A 22,345-nucleotide genomic window follows, 5' to 3' on the forward strand; every position below is an offset into this window, starting at 1 on the left:
TTCTTTTGGTAAGTATTTTTTGATATATCTTTTTCCTGCCCTTTATTTTCAGCCTCTAATATCGTTTTGTTTTGGACCTCTCTAATTGAAAAACATCCATTATGATAATGTATGTCTTTTTTTTCTGTTTATTTTTGAGAGAGACAGACAGACAGACAGACAGAGAGCAAGTGGGGAAGGGGTAAAGAGAGAGAGAGAGACAGAGAATCCAAAGCAGGCTCCAAGGCTCCAAGCTGTAAGCAAAGAGCTCGGTGTGGGGCTCGAACTCCTGAACTGCAAGATCATGACCTGAGCCAAAGTCAGACACTTAACTAACTGAGACACCCAGGCACCCCTGATAATGTATGTCTTCAATTGGTAAATTTAACCCATTTAGATTTGTGAGTACTGATATGTTTAACCTTTTTTCTAAATAAAAAGGGTTTTCTTAACAATTGATAGTTAAAATACATATGTGTGTGTGCGTGTGTGTGTGTGTGTGTGCGTGTGTGTGTGTGTGTGTGTGTATATAGACAGAGAGAGAGAGAAAGAGAGAGAGAGTCATAATTCAGCCATTTCTAGGCTTATCATTTCTTTTACCCATACCTCTGTATTTACTTTTCTTCTTGTTGATATATACCTTATAGTGATTAAAATAATAATTACAAAGATTGTTAAAAACCGGACTTCTGTATTATTAAAAGATAATAATATAATTGTTAATTACATATTACATAAGTAACATGATTAAAGTTACTTAAAAGTCCTATTCCTAGGGGAATAAACTAAAAGAAGGAAAAAACTTTTTTTTGAGGGTTAAGATTAGGTCAGACTTAGTACCAACACTTTAGTTGAGGCCAAGAATTAAAAAACAAAAACAAAAAAAACCCTCTCTCTCCCCAACACCATTCTTGAAACTAACATTTTACTTGGGTTATAAACAGGTTCCACTTACAAAGCAGCCCCCTGAAAAGCAACAGAATACAGAAGAATGGGCAATGAACTACAAATACCTGAGTTCAAGTTTTAGCCCTACCACCAACTGGGTGGGTAACCTGGGGCAACGTTTGGGGACTTCAGATTCCTCATGGTTCAAATGTAAACAATTGATCTCATGAAGTTTTCAAGAGGAGTGAACGAAACAATAAACAGGAACTCTTATCAAACTATATCATTAGTTTTATATGTATAGGTATTATGTATAATTTTTTAAACTATACAGCAGAAAATACAGTAACATTATCAGTCCAGATTAGTCATGTTTGCTACTCACTAAATTGGACTGGACCCCAAATAAGAAAACAAGATGAAGATCAGTTTCCTACCCCTCTTCCTATTTTCCACCTTCCAAGGATTTTCCCCCATTAAAATGCTAGCGTAAGTCTCGAAGCTTTCCCTGCCACTTTCAAGGCATTCAGGCTTACAAATTAGTGAGCGCTTTCCTTTCTCGGTGTTTTAATGAGGTAAGCTGGGCTGAGCACCTGCCCGCTGCTGTGACCTGGACATCATATTACTAGCATACGTCTCCTCCAGGACATTAACTGTAGGTGACATTCTATCACTTGGTCTTATTTCCTCGACTTTCACCTGTCTTTGTTCACTTCCTTTTCATTGCCCAATAAACCCATATCCTTATTAATAGTACTAAGTCTGACTTAGAAAATAGACAGCTATTCCGACCAGTAAGAGTGCTCATTTAAGCAGCTCTGCAATCAAGTTTGGGTGGCCTTTTTGTGTAACGCTAACCTACTGCTGTATTATCACAGACTCACAGGAAAACACATCCTGAGGCAAACAGTTGTCTTGTATGACATGACTCATTTAATACAAGAAAACAATGGTCACTTATTAGCCTAGGGATCATATACTATTCCTTTCCATGTCCAACAACCCATTTAGCTTATGTTCACAGGAGGGAGTTTTGTGATGATAATCATCCCTCCTATTTCAATGAACACATTTGGAAGAAGTGCTAAAGGAGTAAAAGTAAAATACTTGCTGTGCTTCATTTAATTCCATTTGTTTCTTACATAAAAAACAGACAGGGGCACCTGGGTGGCTCAACTGGTTAAGCGTCCGACTCTTGGTTTCAGATCAGGTCAGGAACTCCTGGCTCGTGAATTCAAGCCCTGCATTGGGCTCCGCACTGACAACACAGAGCCTGCTTGGGATTCTCTCTCTGCCCCTCCCCTGCTCATACTCTCTCTCTCTCTCAAAATAAATAAACTTAAAAAAAATAGAGACTTAAAAATAAATGAATGAAAGACTAGTGCTAATGCAGGTTTTTTAGGAAACAGACTCAAGCTTTTAGGGATTTTCATAATTTGCCAAAAAAAAATTAGGAAATCAATATATTATGATATCAACTAACAAATGCAAGGTGCTGGGTGCTTTTAAGAATAACTAGAGGGGCGCCTGGGTGGCGCAGTCGGTTAAGCGTCCGACTTCAGCCAGGTCACGATCTCGCGGCCCGTGAGTTCGAGCCCCGTGTCGGGCTCTGGGCTGATGGCTCAGAGCCTGGAGCCTGCTTCCGATTCTGTGTCTCCCTCTCTCTCTGCCCCTCCCCCGTTCATGCTCTGTCTCTCTCTGTCCCAAAAATGAATAAACATTGAAAAAAAAAAAAAGAATAACTAGAATATCAGATTTCCCTATCAAAAAGCGCTAAGTATCCACACATACACTTCAGCAACAGCAACAACTAAGACACCTCACAAAGAAAAAAATGTAAAGCACCTACAAATGTAAAGCAGGAAAGGGTAAGGGAAGAGCTTGGGGTAAGAACAGTTTCCAATCTCAGCCAATAAATTGCCAGTCCCCTCTACTGTATAAGAAATTCAGGGGCACCTGGGTGGCGCAGTCGGTTAAGTGTCCGACTTCAGCCAGGTCACGATCTCGCGGTCTGGGAGTTCGAGCCCCGCGTCAGGCTCTGGGCTGATGGCTCAGAGCCTGGAGCCTGTTTCCGATTCTGTGTCTCCCCCTCTCTCTGCTCCTCCCCCGTTCATCCTCTGTGTCTCTCTGTCCCAAAAATAAATAAACGTTGAAAAAAAAAAATTTAAAGAAATTCATTAACCTCTAATAGCATGAACACATAATTAACTCTTACAAACTGAGAACTGGAATAATCTGACCACAGATTTCAGCACTGTATGTTCCTCCTTTTGGATTGAGGATAGATTTGAACCACTGACTATTCATTCATACGAAGAAATTCTGAAAAAAGCAGGTCAATATTGAAAGAATAAGGTCAGACAGGCAAAAACAAAAGCCCACTAATTTCTGTAGGTACCAACACAACAAATCAATCAAAAATATTGAGGCTTGGCCTGTACAAAGGAAATCATCAAGGATGTATAATACACAAATGCAAAATGAGATCAAGGACAAGTGATTTCATTGAGATAAACTTTAGGGACTTCAACAAGAACATCCAGGCCTTCTGTCAAGGATAAGAAATGTCTCAAGACTCACCTCATGCTTCAAGAAGAGTCGGACGCCCTCCAGCTGGTGGAACACTGGGTAGTGCTGGGAGTCTATCTGGTCGCGCCGGTAGACATCACCCACCACCAGGAAGGCATCCAGCCCAGCATGCAGCAGGTCCCACTGGTGTGCGGACGTGTGAGCTCGCAGCATGTGAGTCCCATTCACATAATAGTTGTCTCCCTTCTTCCGGCTGGGGTGGTCAGCTGGGATGAGCAGGCTGTCAAAGTTCTGCCAGGTGGTGACCACTGGAGAAAGGTCGTCATAAACTGAGAACAGCGGAGTGCCAAAGCGGCCCACATACTGCTGGTAGAAGTGTTCCTTCACCCTCTCCTTGATCAGCCAAAGAGGGTGATGCTGCTGATTGTGCAGATTCCTGCCAACCCTGGAGAGAACTTTCCGGGAGAGGTTGCTGTAGTTGTCCTGAGGGTAGGATTTGCCCAGCAGCTCCAGCACGTTGCCCGAAGCTCCTTGGGCAGCAAACTCTGAAGCAGCAGGTCTTGAGCCCACAGTCTGTTGATGATGGCCTTTGGAGACACCGCTGGCCTTCCTTACCAGGTAGATATGCACGTGGCCAACTCTCCTGAGTGTCGAACAAATCATTGTAGAAACTTATTTCACAGAGTCTGGAAAGAGCACACGTGCAAAGCACAAGTCAGGCTTCACACTGTAAAAAGTAAACATGTCCTTTGTGTCTCCTCCCAACCCCTCACTGTCCTGACATCTGTCTCCCCACGACCTCCTCCACACCGATCAAATTAAGGAAATCTGCTGCCAGAGGCTTAATAGTCACCGCTCTAAGTCAAAAGAACCTTGGACGTCACTTTTAGACACCTACTCTCAAGTTGTCCTTCCCTTGTCCTTGAGTTTGAAGAAATCTTCCTTTATCACATCATGTCATGTCCTGAATCCCTTATGTTGAATAAAACTTTAAATGTGACAATCTCCTTGTATTTGGACTATTCGAGAACCAAAAAGTTTAGAGGGATCATCTAAAAGACAGGGAGGGCTTGGCTGACCCTAGCAAAGTCTCATTAATTAAAGGAAACACGTAATTACATACAGAACAAACAGATGATATTTGAAACAGCCATCCTGCACATTTCTGTTTATCCTCCTAACTACCAAGTTCTGCTTACCTGTGACAGACATGACTTCTGGATTATCCCATATATTACAAAATGTTGTTACGTAATGTTACAAAATTGTTATCACATTAAAATTTTTTTGATGTTTCAAATAAAATACACCACTTCAGGTGGTGGTTATTTTAGTTTTCACTTTTATAAAAACAAAAACAAACAACTTCAGGAAATATTATACAAAGTGATAGACTATACCAATGGACAGCTGAAGTTATTTTTATAAATGCAAATCTTTTCTGTACTCACATTTGGTCGTGTCATTTAAATGTGTGTCATACCACTGCAGCATCCTACCATTGTATTTTTGTTTTGCAAAAGAGCAAGTTTCTACTATACACCCACAATAAACCAGGAGAAGGGCTACACTTACATGGCTAGGGATACAGAGCAGTCAGAAAACAAAGTACTGACTAAATCTTTAAAAAACAAAAAATGCCTAGAATTTAATCTAAGAAGAGACCAAATTAATTAAGACAAGCATCATCAAATTTCACAGTGGAAAGTCACTTCAGAAGTCACCTGGCACAGGCCATTCAACGTCAAAGATGAGGTGGCTAAGATGGCTAAGTGGCTGACTCTTGATGTCGGCTCAAGTCATGATCTCACAGTTCATGAGTTGTGCACTCAGAGCATGGAGCCTGAGATTCTCTCTCTCCCTCTCTCTCTCTGCCCCTCCCCCGCTTGCACAAGTGCATGTGCACACGTGCTCTCTCTCTCTCAAAATCAATAAACAAACAAACAAACAAACAAAAAGGTGACAAAGACCCAGGTATAGCTGACTGAACTTTAGGGCACTGAAGAGTTAAGACAACAGAGGAAGAGTCTGGGCCACTAATGTATGGTCATAGAAGCAAATTTTAAACTGATTCAGGGATCTCAGTAATGAAAATCTTTAGATGTCATTTCCCTATGTTCATAAAAAAATTTACTATGAATTAAATCACCGAAATCGCCTTCAAACTTTTAGAATTGTTTTTATCTATTGAGCTACTTTAAAGCATACAACCAAGTGATTATTTTACTTTAATGGCCCTATAATCATACTAAGAAAGTACATACCTTCGTCATAGTAAGCTGCATTAGAAGGGAATTCTATTGTTCCACGTGACCATCAAAAGCATACTGAGCATGTACCCAGGCAGCAGAGTGTAACTGGTTCAAAAGTGCAACTGAAAATATCTAGCTACAAGTTAAGTTATTGTGGGTGTGTGTGATTGCTTATTAGAAGCCTGTGCATTATACCTTTGCCAGAGACTACTGTCATGACACAAGATACCCGGGAACTCCCTGGATTTATTCAAATACGGCACTATTTTGTCAGTTGTTTCTAAAAGTGTTTTTGGGTGAGCTTCAGGGGGAATCTGTCTTCCTATCTACAGTGTTCAGGGGCTTGTCAATGCAAGAGATAGGAATTTTAAATATGTATGTGCCACCTTATACATCTTGGCACAAACTCAGGCTGTTAGGTTATTAGCTACCTAGCTCAGCACCCTTGGCAAGACATGAGAAAGCATTTCTTCCCTCCAAAGGCATATGTTGTTACACAAAGTTCAGAATTCTTCTGGGGAAGGTGCTATTGGTGCAGTTAATCAAGGGTTGCTGACTGTCTTTTCCTTCTCAATTCCCAGCCCTTCACACATGCACTTCTAGGTTCTGTTCCCACATCTGTGCCCTATCCTCATGCCCCTTCTTTGTTCTCTTCACCCCACCTCTACCTTACTTAGCAAAGTTTAGTTATCTTGTCTTCTTTTCCAGGCTTTTAATCTAATCTGCTCAGCCCTGGCATTATGTTCCCCACTGTGTATTCTCCCCACCCAAAACAATTACTTGGGTTTTTTTCTTCTATTATCATCTCTTACAGGGAGAGAATAATGATCATGATAACATTCCCAGTTCCATCCAGCAAGATTCCTTTCCTTTTGTCTCTGTCAAATTTCCTATAAGAGTTCAAGGGGCACCTGGTGACTCAGTTGGTTAAGTACTGGACTCCTGATTTTGCCTCAGGTCATGATCTCATGGTTCTTGAGATAGAGCCCAGCCTGGAGCTCTGTGCTAAGAACACGGAGCTTGCTTGGGATTCTCGCCCTTCCTCTCTCTCTATCCTCCCTCACTCATGTGTGGCTGTGGCTGTGGGTGTGTATGTGTGTGTCAAAACAAATAAACATTAAAAAAAAAAAAAAGTTCATGTGGAAAACACAGGAGCCATGGGAAAATACCACCAATGGCAGTCAGACTTCTATTGATATGGCGGGTCTTTTATCTCATGCTTTCAACAACACTGTGAGGTAAGTACTATTCCTACCACTTTACAAAGAAACTAAGGCTTAAACAGATCATGCAACTTGCAGAAACTCTTACATCTTCCCAAGAACAAAGTTCAGAACTCTGAGCAACTCAAGTACTTCTCAATCAATAGACCCAGACTGTTAAATTCAAATTACACATCTTTAATTACCTCTCTTAACTTCTTTCTTATGTGAACATGATTACACATAATTGCATTTTAAGTGCACAAATGAATACAGGAATGAATAAATTAATACATCAAATAAAACCCATTAGTTTAGATAGTGGAAGTGAAATACTATTTAACCTAGAACCATAGGACCAAACCTGCCCATGTTCTGTTTTTGTAAATAGCTTTCTTGAACTGCAGCAATGCCCATTCATTTATAGTTTGTCTGTGGTGGCTTCTCTACTCTGAAGGCAGAGCTGAATAGCTGCCAGAGACTAGGTCTTTAGCGGCAAAGACCTAAAATACTTACTATCTTGTTCTTTACAGAAAAGTCTGCTGAGCCCTGTTTTAGCTTAATTCACTGAAAAGTTCTTCCACACTATTAAGAATCTCTTCCTAGTCACAAATATATACAGATTATAGAGCCACAAAAAGTAACAAAAGTACAAATGTGGATGTTAAATGTGCTAACATTGGTAGAGAAGAGACCGTGAGACCAACCATGAGAAGTCAATACAATACAATGGGCAAAAGACCACACTTTGCAGAGACACCCACGTGGGTGTGACCCTAAGTTGGCCAGTCAGGCACTGCGTATTATCCTCAGACACACCACCTGATCTTTCAGACTCTCAAGTTTCTCATGTATAAAAATTTAGAAAACAATACCAACCTCATAGTAAAAGAATTAAACTAGATCTTGTTCATAATATACTTAACCCAATGCCCAATATGTAAGAGATGAGTTGAATCAAGAGTTGGAAATGACCCAGAGACTTCTAGAGACCAGATAACAGAGAAAACAATAAAGTTATTCACTGAAGAAACACAGGATGAATTTTGTCTGTTCAAGTGATTTTCATATGTGTATTTGTGGTTGGAGAAGGAAAGCTTTGGATAGGTTGAAGTTAAGAATGGGTTAAGACAGTCATGTTAGTAATTTCTAGGCATCAGTCTGTAGTATGGGTTTGAAAATGAAGTGAGAGATTAGTGCTAGAAATGTAGACCTTGAAAGTTATGTACATAGAGGTAAGAGGTAACATCATAAGGGTATAAGAGAATCCATGGGCAAGTGAGAACAAAAATAAAAATCGGCAAAAGACTGAACTCTTAGAAATTATCATGTTTCCAAGGGAAGGGTATATAAAGAATAAGCCAGGAGAGAACCAAAGAGTACAGTATCACAGAAGCTAAGCACAATGAAGTTTTAGATGGAAACCAAGGTGTTTTCCGAACCTTAATGCTACTGAATGTGCAATCCTTAGCATGCTATATTATTACTATTTGTCTTCTTGTTAGACTATGTGGTTCTTGAGAGTAGAACTAACTCTCTCTCTCTCATGTAAATCTTTGTATACCCACACTCTAGCACTACCCCTGATACTGGATAAAAGAGGAGAGAAGAAGTAAAAGAAGAAAAACAGAAAAGGATGGAAAGAAAATTGGTCAAAGGATAAAGCATAACAAAGAGGTTAGGCAAGGAGCAAAGTAAAGAATTATTTGACAAGATGATCATCAACAGGGCAATTTCAATATTTCAATGGCTGAGTGAGGCCAGAAATCAGATTATAATGGGTGGGGGATAAACTTAAGAATCCCCCAGGCTTACACCAATGGGTTAGCAAGGCATAAAGAAATACAAAGCCATAGGATGCTCACACCCACGTTTGGGCAAACAAGACAAGGCAACCAAGAATAGGGAGGTGCAAAGGCATCCCAGAATAGAGAGGAGGTACAGAGTCCCCAGAATAGAAAGGGAGGGGCAAAGGCCCAGAAATAAGGGTACAAAGGTGCCCAATACATAGGTATATGAAATAAACAAGATTAGATATTCAGGGTGGAAGCACCCCCAATTTAGTACTATAGCAAAAAGCTGCTTTCACAGGAGGAAAGGACCAAGTTAGGTAAATAGGTAAATTGGGCTACAGACCACTGCACTGCAAGTGTAACAGCCCAGAGTGGAGATGATCAACAAAAAGAAAGGTGCTTTGTTAACTCTGAGATTATTTCCCCTATCTGATTCATCCCCTAGGCTAGCTAAGATAAACAGAAGTGTTGCCTCATGTCTGTTGTAAACAACCTTCCACCCAACTGCCCAGCATTAGGATTTTGCTTTGTATTAACCCAAACCCCTAACCCCAGATATCTTCAAGACCCCCTTTCCCTCACATCCACAAGGTAATATTCACAGATTCATTGTCTCTTTGTGCACATCCATCTCCATGTTTGTAAGCCTTTTGATCCTAATAAAAACAGGGCGAGGACCCTTATTCAGGGCTCTTGTCTTTTCCCGGACATTAGCCATATCTCACTTTTCATCCTACGTCCCGCTGTCTTGCTAGACAAGACAGAAATTTAGACCGAGAGTCTATGACAATAATGGGTTAAGAAATGAACAGAAGATGTAAAAATGAAGGAGGATACCAATGAGAGAATAAATGAAAATATTTAAAACTTCTGAGACTCAAGGAAGGGAAGCTGAAGGAACTTTTAATAGATGGTACTAATCTCTCAAGGAAAGCTGTAGATTTATAAATAAAAATACTGTGTATGATCTCAAATTCACCAAATAAATGTGATTTTTTTTCAAAGACAAATGCTGTAATTTAGAGTGAAAAGTTATAAGTATTAGAAAACAGGGTCAGAGGAGGGCACTGTGCATGAAATTAAGGGGAACCCATTTAAGGGTTATTTGTAGAAAATAAAAATTAGGAGAAACATGAAAAATTTGAAAAAGTAAAAGGAAACTGATTTAGAGAAAGTATAAGCCCAGAATGTGTAGGAAAATACTAGAGAAACAAGGATGATTGATGTGGTTACTAGGAAGTCAGGAGTCAGCCAAAAAGAAATACCTGTTAATTCGTGACCTGTCATCCAGGAACAACCTAACAACAGAGAGCAATCACTAGAATATTTTTCTAGACAGACCCAAAGATTACTGATTTTTCATAAATAAATAAATATTTAATATACATTCTGTACAAATCCAAGAAAGTCACCAACCAAGGATTCTGGAGGCTGGTGGATATTGATCTGAATATTACTTAGTACCAGATAACCTATCTTCCTGGCACACCCTTAATTTTAACCCATTTCACTCCAATCTCTTGGGTCCCCAGAGCTTTCTTAACTGAATTTTAGGCCTACTTTTCGATCAACCAATCATTGTAAGTCAGAATATCCTACAGAAATATCCTATAGGAATACAGCACAGCTCCTTATCAAGAAGGCAGTATCGCTTTTGAAAAAATACGCAATAACAAGAATGTTTACATTTTATAAAATAGTTTCACATGCATTTTATTATTATTGATTCCAATAAGACCTCCTGCAGTACACATAATTATTCACCACAATTCACAGAAAAAGAAATACTAGTTCATAAGTGACATAACTCAATTCCCATGGATAAAAGTAGAAAATAGGGGCCTCGAATCCTTGTCTTCTAACTTTAAAATCCCATGACCTTTCCAATATACTCTAAGCCACTGAAGAAGAAAAATAAGATGGAGACAAAAGAGGAACAAAAACAAAGGTATAAATAATAGTTTCTTTAGTCAGTGGTAAAAGTTTTAGTGCAATAAAATAAATATAAAAATGTCATACATTGACTACATAAGGAACTCTGTGTACTTCTCACTCTACCATGACTTGAAAAAAATATGCTATAGGTAGTCACTACTACTAAAAAATGCAATGACATTTTACTTACAAGGACATTTATTACTTTATTACTTACAAGGACATTTTGAGATGTCTGCAATGGGCCAAAACTCTTTTTAAAAGGCTATTCAGGTAAGTTCATACTGACTTTCTTTTGATACATTTTCCCATGAACATCAGAAGGCAAAATCACTCTGCTGGCTTTAGAGTGAGTGCCTCAGAGCCCTATAAAAAGTGCTCACTGCTGTTGTTTGTTGATGATGGGAACAATGAAGATAAGGGGTCATCTCTTCCAGTGTACAGGATGGACTAATTCATTCCATCATATTTTCCTTCCTTCTTTGGTCATCCCAAGTTCTGCAAACATACAGTATTTTAAGCTACTTTGACTAATTACAGATCACAGGACATAAAAAAAAATATTATGGTACTCTAAATGACATTTACTTATAGCTACTACATAACTTTGTGTTTATAAGAAAAAAATAAATAATTACAAATAATAAACTCAAACCAGAAAATAAATGAAAAATCTGACTGGAACCTGCCTTTTCTTTATTCTTGGGTATTGATAGTTGTAGAAATTACCTAACACCACAGAGTCCTTCTTCTCTTACTTTCTGGTCCTCTATTTACATAGTCTAAAACTGTGGATTATTAGAAAACAAACTTCTGACTTGATGTCATTACTACCATGAGTAACTGTGCTGCACTACCCAAATCCACCCTCAAGAGAGAAGGACTCATCCACCCAGATGCCCCTCAGGTTTCAGCCTTTTTTAAAGATAGCCTCACCTCAAGAAAACTGCCTTGCCCAGGGTCATACAACCTTCCAGGAGCAGTCTGAATCCATTATGGTGGGTGGTTTGTTTCAGGAAAGGCTGGATGACAGGCCCCCATGCAGGTGGCTGAGATTTTCACTGGGACTGTGCGGAAGCTCAACTTCTCCCTCCGCCCAATCCAGCTTCTTCTCAGTCCCCCATAGGTGTTGCTGCCAAGAGCAATACCACATAATTAATAAGTGTCCTGCATGCTAAACTTCACCTCAGAGTTTGCTTCCTGGGAAACCCAGTCTGGGACACATTTAACAGAATTAAACCCTCTACTCTTCCTCCTAAAGCAGAAAGACAATATATTGAGCTTTATTTTGATGCTACCCTGACACTCATTTTCCTTATAATCAGAGCAAATTGTTTTCTCTGCACTTAAAATACACATAAAATTTAAGTGTACAGTTCCGTGGCATTTAGTACATTGACAATGTTGTGCAACATCACCACCATCTATTCCTGGACTGTTTTTATCATCCCAAACTGAAACTCCGGTAAAAACAATTTTTTTTAATGTTTATTTATTTACTTTGAGAGAGAGAGAGAGAGAGAGAAGGGGAAGGGCAGAGAGAGGGGGAGACAGAGAATCCCAAGTAGGCTCTGTGCTATCAGTGCAGTGCAGGGCTGGAACTCACAAACTGTGAGATCATGACCCAAGCTGAAATCAAGACTCAGGTGCTCAACCAACTGAGCCACCCAGGTGCCCCCAAACAATTATTTTTAAAGAAAAATTATATAGTGACATTTAAGACTTTTAACACTGTAAAATCCTTAAGGGAAGTGAGGCTAAAGTTCATCTTCTGCAAGTGTCAAAAGCAATGTAGTTAGTTCTATGTTCCAACTTGGACAGAAAACGCTTCTTAAAAAATTGACACTGGAACCAAATGAGGGAAAAAAAGAAGTCCTAGCATACCATAAGCAGTACACCTTAAACAGACACTGGATCACTTTTTTCCAGCCCTTTTTGACAAATGGTGTTGTTATTTACAAGACAGAGCTTATTCTGACCAAAAACCAATGGCCCATGCCATCCAACAGAACTTTCTGCAATGACAGGACTGTCCTATATCCACACTGTCAAATACGGTAGACACCAGCCACATCTGGTTATTGAATATTTGAGATGTGGCCAGTGTAACTGAGGGATTTCATTTTTAATTTTATTTTACTTAATTTTATTTTTTTTATTTTTTTTTTATTTTTTTTTCAACGTTTATTTATTTTTGGGACAGAGAGAGACAGAGCATGAATGGGGGAGGCGCAGAGAGAGAGGGAGACACAGAATCGGAAGCAGGCTCCAGGCTCTGAGCCATCAGCCCAGAGCCTGACGCGGGGCTCGAACTCACGGACCGCGAGATCGTGACCTGGCTGAAGTCCGACGCTTAACTGACTGCGCCACCCAGGCGCCCCTATTTTACTTAATTTTAATTGAAATTGGCCACATGTGACTAGTAGCTATATTAGGGCAGATCTAGACCCCCATATAGGAAAAATGAGGATTCTATAACCAAAACGATCAAAACTGATTTCCAAGATTGTGTTTTTAGTATATAAACTAGCTTCCGAAATAGTATATGGATTTCAGCTTATAAATAGGGAGAGCTATTCAATCTTCAGAAGAATTTAAAAAATTAGAAAACTAGAAAGGATCACAGAGATCATGAAGCCCAACAGTCATATTTTGTAGATACCAAATCAAAGATTAGCTATATCCCCAAGGATGTGCAGCCAATGAGTCAGTCAGAGGTGAGAACGTAGTGGCCTAATTCCCAGATAAATGTTCCTTCTACATCAACTTAAGTCTAGTTAAGATCTCACCTATAATGTAGAATCTAAAAAAGCAAGTACACAGAAGCATAAAGAGTAGAAAGGTAGGGGTGGAGTGGAGGGGGAAATGAAAAGATGTCGGTCAAAAGGTACAAAGATGCAGCATGACATCAACTATAGTTTATAATACTGTATTGAATACTGGAAATTCACAGAGAGCAGATTTCAGATACTCTCATTGAACATAGAAAAATGGTAACTATGTGAGGAAATGATTGTGAATTAGTTGGATTGTAGAAACCATTTCATATATGTGCATCAAAAAATTATATTATATACCTTAAATATACACAATTTTTATTTAAAAAAGTAAATTAAGTGAATTTAATAAATATATAAAAATAAAAAGGTATCTGAGGCATCTTGTTACATGGTCACAAATTATACTTGGATGCTTTTGGTTGTTCAATAGGCCACATGAGAACGCTGTAAACTGTCTTTACCACTATATATCTAGCACAAGTGACTAGAACTAGCAAAACATCAAACAAATGTTTGTTGTTAGAATGAATTAATTTTGTAACAATTTAAACAGTCGGTCCTTTCAATTTCTCTCTAGGTCTTGTATGTAAATGAAACCAGGCAGCGCATTAAGTCTGCCTGACTAGTAATTTCTTCAAAGCACACTTAGCAAACATGACCCACATATGGTCATAACCATACCAAAAAAAAAGAAAAAAAAAGAGATCAGGCACATTCCATTAACCTCCAGTTTCTACCAAGAAATATGAAGCGTGGCTCAGTCAACACAGTTTATACATTTTACCCCACTAAAATAATGGTGGGGAAATGGCCAACTTCCGTTAACTTTTACTCGTAAAAGGGCAAAGCAAGAGTATGTTTATGCTCCTGCTGAGTAGTATGAATACCAGAAAAAAAAAAAAAAAGTCTCTAAAAAGGCAGCTATATTATTAGTGAGAGTGTTATTGGTGCAACCTTTCTAGAAGGGAATTCAGTACTACCAAGAGATTTAAAACTGTTCATACCCTTTGACAGGGTAATTACCTTTCTAGGAATTTATCACAAGGAAATAATGTAAATGAAGACAGAAGTTAAACACAAAGAAGTTTCATTATAGCATGATTTATAATACAAAAATATTAGAAATAACATAAACATCCCCCAACAAGGGAGTGATTAAGTAAATTATAGAACCATACAATAAAATATTATGCACTCATAAAGTATAATGGTTTCAAAGAGTTTTAATGATACAACCATATACTTATAAAGTGATAAATAGGATATAAAATTGTATGTATGATATGATCTTAACTATGTAAATATATATCTATACCTATAAATATACACATATTATATTTAGGAACTAAGCAAGATTTAATAGTTATAATCCCCAGTCCTTATTTTCTGTTTTGTACTTTTATATTTCTAAACTTTCTAAACAGATACTAAATTTTTAATTAAACTTCTTTATTATGAAATATTGAATTATGATTATAAGAAGTTGTTTTAAAATATCTGTTGAGTTGAGCTCTAGCCATCTTAATTGCCTATACTAAACCCACTTATAACTACATCAAGAATAAATGCCACCAGTATAAATGTAACATGGCCATAGATAGTTTAATTAATTGTGTTCAATGACCTGCTAAGCAATTATTTTTTTAGAACAATGCAGGTAGAATGCTTGGCATGTATAAACTTCTGTGCCTTTCCAATTTCCTCTTCCTAGCTATAAATCAACTGTCACAATCACCATGCCAATCACTCAACGTTATTTCCCAAAGATATTCAGATTTTCTAGGAAATTCATGCCAGATCCTATACCAAATAAATGATTTTCAATTATACCCATTAATGAAGTCTTTAATGCATGTTAAAGCTAAAATGTTACATTGTATTTTGGTTAAACAAATATCTATTTCTAAAGGAAAATTCTCACTAAAACTTAGTTCAAACTAAGCTACTACCTATGCTTTATATGCAACTCATTGTATGGGACTGCCAGAGGATCTCAGAAAAGTATGGCAGTATTACTACCATCATGGTAACCATTAGCCTCAATCTGGCCATCTAATGATGGGCCAGCCCTGATACATGGAAGTTAAGAAGGCTTGTTCCAGTCTATGTCTTTATCATGGGTTTCTGGCCTAGCAGGCTCTCCTCAATTCAGTTCCCCCTTGTTTACTGTTATTACTGCACACTCACTGTTCAAGGGCCAAGAATTAACTCATGACACATTTTTCACTACAGCAGTTATGGGGTTTTACATCTGCCGTGATGTGTGTTTTTCAACACCACCAAGCACGTCTCCAGTTCTCTGCAGATACCAGTTGGGTGCCCTACAATTTACTGAATTCTGACATTATCTACCTGGAGATAGCATTAGACAGCTCAGGTTAAGAACTCAGTCCCACAAGACTGCCCCCTTGCCCCACTTTAGATGCCAATCACTAGTCCAGATGATGACCAGCTATAAGTCAGAGGTTCCCCCTCCTCAGGTTTTATCAATTTACTAGAGTGGAACTCAGGAGAATAGTTTACATACTATATTACTGGCTTATTATAAAAAGATACAACTCAGGAACATCCAGATAGAAGAGACACATAGGGCAAAGTTTGTGGGAAGGAGGATGGAGCTTCCATACTCTCTGGGCACACCACCATCCACATGACCAGCAACCCTGAAGCTCTCTCACCGCATCCTTCTGGGGTTTTATGGAGGATTCATTACATAGATCTGACTGATTAAATCAGTTGTCATGGTGGCTGGGCTCAATTTCCAGCCCCTCTGCCCCTCCTCAAAGGTCTTGTTGGTTCTCTTGGCAATCAGCCCCCATCCTCAGGTAACCTAGGGGCTTGCCAAAAGCCACTTCATTAATATAAACTCAGCTGTGCTAGGAAGGGTTTGTTATATGAGTAACGAAAGACACCCATTTTACCTTTATGTCCCTGGAGCTTTTTCTGGTAGTGGGAACAAAACTAAATATTATAACAAAAAATGCGACTATGGGTTACAATTACAATTAGAAATTACAAGGGCTGGGGCACCTGGGTAGGCTCAGTTGGTTGAGCTTCCGACCTCAGCTCAGGTCATGATCTTGTATTTTGTGGGTTCAAGCCCCATATTGGGCTCTCTGCTATCAGCACAGAGCCTGCTTCAGGCTTCAGATCTTCTGTACCCCTTTCTCTCTGCCTCTCCCCAACTTGCGTGCACTAGCACACTCTCAAAAATAAAAATTTTTTTTTAAAAAGAAAGAAATTACAAGGGTTTTAGGAGCTATATGCTAGGAACATGGACTAAACCAAGTATGTATTTCTTAATTTAAATCTCATTAGCACATCTGCATTCATAATGTCACGTCATCAGCACTACTCTCCTCATGCTGGCCTGAATTCCAGCAATTTCCTCATCATTCAAGGAATGTACAAGAGGCACAACATTATCAAATTTAGCATCTATTCAATTTATTTAATAGTCTGGATGATCAACTTCTGGCATAAGAAGAGAGTGTGACATAATCTTTTCATTAGTGCCATGGTCTCCTTCAATGTCTCCTTTGCCGGTTTAATTTCAAACCTCATTGTAGTCCCAAGTCAGGACCAAGCATTTGTTGTGTTGATTGATCAACCTCATTTCAAGCACTAGCAACTGCATCAATAGCATTTTTAAGGTTGAGTTCTTGTACTGAAAGTTGTAAAACCCAAGGAATCTATTAACTACAGCAAGCATGCAGATTACCTTTATTTTTTTAACATGTTTACTAACAGGAAACCTCACTTAAAACAAAATCGGGAAGTCTCAGGATGGGAAGCTCTATGCCCTTCCACTCTTTATCATTATCAATTGCAGACCCAACAAGAAAAGCCTGACTTGACCTTACTGGCACTTGACCTTACACATGGAAGGAAGCTGAAGGAAGAGATGTTTTCCTCATCCCCAGGTAACAGCTCAGCCGATGAGAAGCCACCATACTTAGAACTCTGAGTTTACTCCAAGGAACTTTTAGTTCATAACTGCCTTCCCAACTTACTCATTTTCTCCTTGAAAAAGCTTGCCTCTCATTTGTTCCCCAGACTTGCCTGAGGTTTTGCCTCAGTTCATTTGTCCTGGGATTGCAATTCTCTTTTATCCTCGAATAAACCCATCTTTTGCTGCTAAAATAACTGGCAGTTTTTACTTTTAGAGTTATCAGGGGCATAAAATTCTTTGGTCACCAGGCTCTATTAAATGTGTCCGTTAAAGATGTCACATTGTTGGGTTAGGTAGACATCAAAAACATTACTTTTCACAATAAATTGAAAAGTAAGGCTGTGTAAACCAGTTATCTAGGAACAACAAAATTCCTTTTTTCTTCCAGTCCAGCTTATCATTAGTCAGTTTGTACTGCTGATTCAAAGGAGTAATAAACTGTTCAGAAAATACTTCTCTGGTTAGCTCTGCTGTCTTATGTAAATAATAATTTCTAACTAAAATGCATGTATACTCATCCCCCCTTATTCATGGGGAATATGCTCCCAAGACCCGCCCCCCCAGTGGATGCCTAAAACTAAAGACAGTAATGAACCCTATAAATCCTTTTTTGCTATGCATACCTGTGATAAAATTTAACTTGTGAGACCCAGTAGAAGATTAATAACAATAAAATAGAACAATTATAATAGTATGCTCTAATAAACGTTATGTGAATGCCCCCCCCCCTTCAAAATTGTTAGAGAAGCCAAGAACACACAGTTGAAACTTGGTCAAATAGGACAAAGGTCTTACAAATTAAACTACATACACCCAGGTCCTGGTCACCATAGCCAGAGTTTTTCCTCCTGAGACTGAGACTATCATGAAAAGGACCATATGCAAATGAAGTCAGTCATCAGAGACAAGACCACACATTATCTAGATAGCTGTACCTTGGAGAATAAGTAGGAAAGTTATTCTGGGAGTGGTTCTGTTCAATACACAAAGAATAAAATCACCAAGAGTCCAGCTTGGCTGTGCAGAAGATCAAAAGATATGGTTTTTGCAAATTCTGGAAATAACAGGGCACCACAAAAATTTATCTCCTGCTGGTTGAGTTGAAGTCAATATAAATAACCTGGATGTTTAAAATATAAATATTCACACTTTGAATGCCAAATGCATATAGTAGTAACTATCTGTGGACATGTATATCTCTCCCACTAGAAAACAACCAATACAGGCTCAAACAGACACTGTGTTTTTGAAATCATTGATTTGCAATAACATGAAATGCCTAGGAGAAACCTTTTAACACACAGTTGTACCGAAAGCATCCCATATTCTTTCTTTGACTTTTGTCCATTTAGACACAATTATCCTTTTGCAGAGCATCGCTGTGCTTACTTCCTGGAAATTACTGTAGGCACCAATAGCAACAACCTGGCTTTTCTACCTGGGGCACTTTAACAGCACTGAAGAGAATAAAGTGAATAAACTCTTTTCTCTAAGGATTCACCGAGATATGTTTTTCTGATTGATTCTGGAGCATGTAAGTGACAAAAGGGAAGCCTGCAAGGCAGGAAGCTGTAGTGCCAGCACACAAGAGGGTCTACAGCTCGGAAACACCAGCAGTCCCTTCCCTTTCAAAAATGCTCTCTTCTTGCATGGATAAATGAAAGTACTTCTTACCTTAAGTGACTATTTATTTATCCATCATTGGTTTCAACAACATATTTAAGGCATGGCTTAAAGCCACCAGCAAGAAATTGGCACCAGACTTGACGCCTGGGGCACATGGCTTCCACAGATTGGCAAAGGTCCAGTTGCAATATTAACGAGTATACCATTTGTCAAGACAATTATGCAAGAAAACTTGGCAGCTGCTCATAGAGGGCAAGCCTGATGAGAAATGGTGCCAGAGCACATGGATCAGAGAGCCTGAGAAATCCCCTGGCAGTTCAGTCTTCTTTGGTAAGAGTTACCTTTTGTGTAGACAATGCCTTTTATTAAAATGAAGTCTTAAGGGGGAAGAAAGGAGCTGGAAAAACAATTTTAAAATACTCATTATCTGAATATACAATGCTCCCATTCAGAAGAAGTGTCTTTTCATCACTATAAATTCAGTTGAGAAATGACTACCAATATCATTCTTTGCTAATAAATGCCATTATTTTCAAGAATGAAAGTTTTGAAAATGTTCTGTCACACGGGAAGTTTCTTAATTGTTCAAGAATAGAAGGGTACTCCAGAGAAAAGTTATCTAGTGATGGACATAAAAACAAATGGAAAAATACTGCACTTGGTTCCAAGAGAAATCAGTTCTGTTGCCCTAAGTCAAAAGGTTAAAATCTGTAATTAAACAAATGCACAAGGGAATGACTGCAGACCAAAGACGCTGCAAAATGAATTTGAAGATTGGTTAATAAGTACCTTAAAGATATCGCCATATTTGGAACTGCAGAGAGATTCCCAATCACTCTTGCACTATTTTTCAGTTAAGAAAAGTATCATCAGTTAAAATTAAGATCATGTCACCAGTATCCATTAGTATGAATGAAATACCAAAACTGCTAGTTACTCTTAACATGAATCAACTACTAGTTATCACTTATTTTGTTTCTAATGACAGGCCTATACTGTGGTTCTCCATCCACATTTGCAGAATGACAGAATAATTATCCACTAAATTCCACATGTAAGATAACTGTATAATAATCTTACTAAAGTACATGTACATAACAGGCTTAAAATTTTAAAAAAGTACTCAGCTAAAGAAAAAGAATAAAGTTTTCACCCAGAAATAATTTAGCAAGCAGAATGGCTATGGCAAATAAAATTAAAACTTGTTTTAAATCAATTCAATAAACTGCCTATTAAAAACTATTTTAGGCAGTTAGAAATATTACTGTTACATAGAAAAATAGCCTCCAGGTTAAAAATTATTTTCTCCTAAATATTCTAAATAAATTGATTTTAGCTAAGATTCTCCAAATAAAGTTGCTGCATATAAAATCCTGGAGTCTGGGCTGTAGTGGTGGAAGGAATAAATCACAGCACACAAAGGCTTGGCCAGTCCTCAGTTCCACAATTATTAAGTAGATGTTATCAGCCTGAAATATGTGTCTACCAACAAATGGTAAAATAAAATCACCTCCTCTCAAAAGTGTTTCCTTTCTTCTTTATATTATTTTTTTTCATTCAGTTCTCACAACAACACAACAAAAAACATAAACGGATTTGTCCAAAGTCAACTGAGAACTGAAAGCCCTGAATGGAGCATCAGAAATCAAGCCCAGGCCTTCTGACTCTTGCCAGATCCTGGTCTGTCCTGCCACTGCCATTATCAACCCTCTTCTGATAAATACCTGCTGTCCTCACTTTTTCCAATGGACAGTCCTGATAAGCTCCTTGTCAGTTTTCTTTTCAAATGAAAACACACCTTCCCTTTGAAATGTTTTGTAATTGCAGAGATGTTTTATCTCTGTTAAACTATGTCTTATCCTTCCTACTTTCCTCAAACACAGCTGTGCCCTCTCTTCTCTCTTCCCCACGTGCACATAAGACACTCACTGAGCTCACCCGGCAGCTGCAAATCCATCTGTTAGAGCTTAAGCTACTGAAGGACAGGGACAATGTTTTTGTTCGTAAAAGGAACGTTTTCCCAAGCCAAAAGGAGTGAACTCCACTAAGAATATCCATGTTATATCTTTCTGTATTACTGTTCTGCTGAGAAAAGACACTATTCATGAACTCACGGTGACATTTCCACGGGACCACCCTCTCCCCACAGCACATGTAATTATAAAGTGATGACAAGCAAAGTACAGCAGTGAAGGTCATTTAGAAAGCCATTTGAAAACGTGGAAATCAAACAACATTCTTTAATTCTTGCTTCAGAGAAGGCTGTTATGTGCACACTAAACCATATTCTGAATACAGTGACAGGAGGGCAGAACAGTGAAATTTAGGCCCACTTATGAAGGTTCCATCAGCCTCAATCAGTCCAGATCATATTATGCTCTCTGTTAAAATTCCCCTGTAAAGGGGCACTGGGTGGCTCAGTCAGTTAAGCATCAGACTCTTATTTTGGCTCAGGTCATGATCTCACAGTTCAGGAGATCGAGCCTTGCCAGGCTCTGCACTGACAGCACAGAGCCTGCTTGGGATTCTCTCTCTCTCCCTCTCTGCCCCTCCCCTGCTTGTGCATGCACATGTGTGCACTCTCTCTCTCAAAATAAATAAAAACTAGCAGTGCCTAGGTGGCTCAGTCAGTTAAGCAGCCAACTTTGGCTCAGGTCATGATCTCAAGGTTCATGGGTTCGAGCCTCGCATTGGGCTCTGTGCTGACAGCTCAGAGCCTGGAATGTGCTTCAGATTCTGCCTGTCTCTCTGCCCCTCCCCCACTTGCACTCTGTCTCTCTCTCTCTCTCTCTCTCTCAAAAATAAAATAAAATAAATAAATAAATAAAATCCCCTGTAAAAAAGTTCTGCATTTCTCTGTACACTATGTAACTTCTAAAGGATTAACTAGTGCATGAAATCAGTTCATTGAAATTGCAAAGTATATATGAAACAAAAATGATGAAAATAATATACACACAGTGCATTCTCATTATTCACGGTAGTTATGATCTATAACATCTCTAAGAACACTAGATTAGTGAATACTGAACCACTGCTCCTAGGGGAAATAGAGAGTTAGTTTCCTGTGAGCCTCTGTTCACATTTTTGTCAACTAATCAATACATAACCTTGTTTTATGTGTGTTTCTGTTAAAAGATACTCTACTTAATATATACTGTAGATTCACTAAAGTCGAATTCACAACCAACGGCACTATAACTCAGGGCCTGAATGAAGCTATCTAACACAGGTATTTTCTCAATAAGGCATATCACAGCCTTCTTGAGCTTGGGAGCACAAGACAGCACTTGAGCACTACTCTTGGGGGCCATTATAAACAGCAAAATCATCAACAACACAAAAATGTGAAAAACATGGCACTAAATAGCTGGCAAAAAGTACACACATTTATAGAAAGAGCTGAAAC

The 22,345-nt window shown here is 38.6% G+C and overlaps 1 protein-coding gene across 32 annotated transcripts in view; it reads right to left on the reverse strand.

Annotated features, from left to right (window-relative positions):
• FARS2 (phenylalanyl-tRNA synthetase 2, mitochondrial) overlaps window positions 1-22,345 on the reverse strand; it is a 626,558-nt gene that overhangs the window by 479,883 nt on the left and 124,330 nt on the right. For 20 of the 32 annotated variants that reach the window (XR_015251092.1, XR_015251091.1, XM_086706386.1 and 17 more), the window contains one exon: window positions 3,448-4,082. Coding sequence is in view for 30 of the 32 variants with exons in the window: in XM_086706386.1 (XP_086562512.1) it covers window positions 3,448-4,059 (612 nt within the window). In the remaining 2 variants the exon portion in view is untranslated. Of the gene's footprint in view, window positions 1-3,447; window positions 4,083-11,514; window positions 11,711-22,345 lie in introns of all 32 variants that reach the window. The other 12 variants (XM_086706367.1, XM_086706376.1, XM_086706374.1 and 9 more) reach the window with 1 other exon arrangement.

This window comes from Puma concolor, chromosome B2, assembly GCF_028749965.1.
Source record: "Puma concolor isolate L17-30 chromosome B2, mPumCon1.1.hap2, whole genome shotgun sequence".
In the NCBI taxonomy this organism is placed as follows: Eukaryota; Metazoa; Chordata; class Mammalia; order Carnivora; family Felidae; genus Puma; species Puma concolor.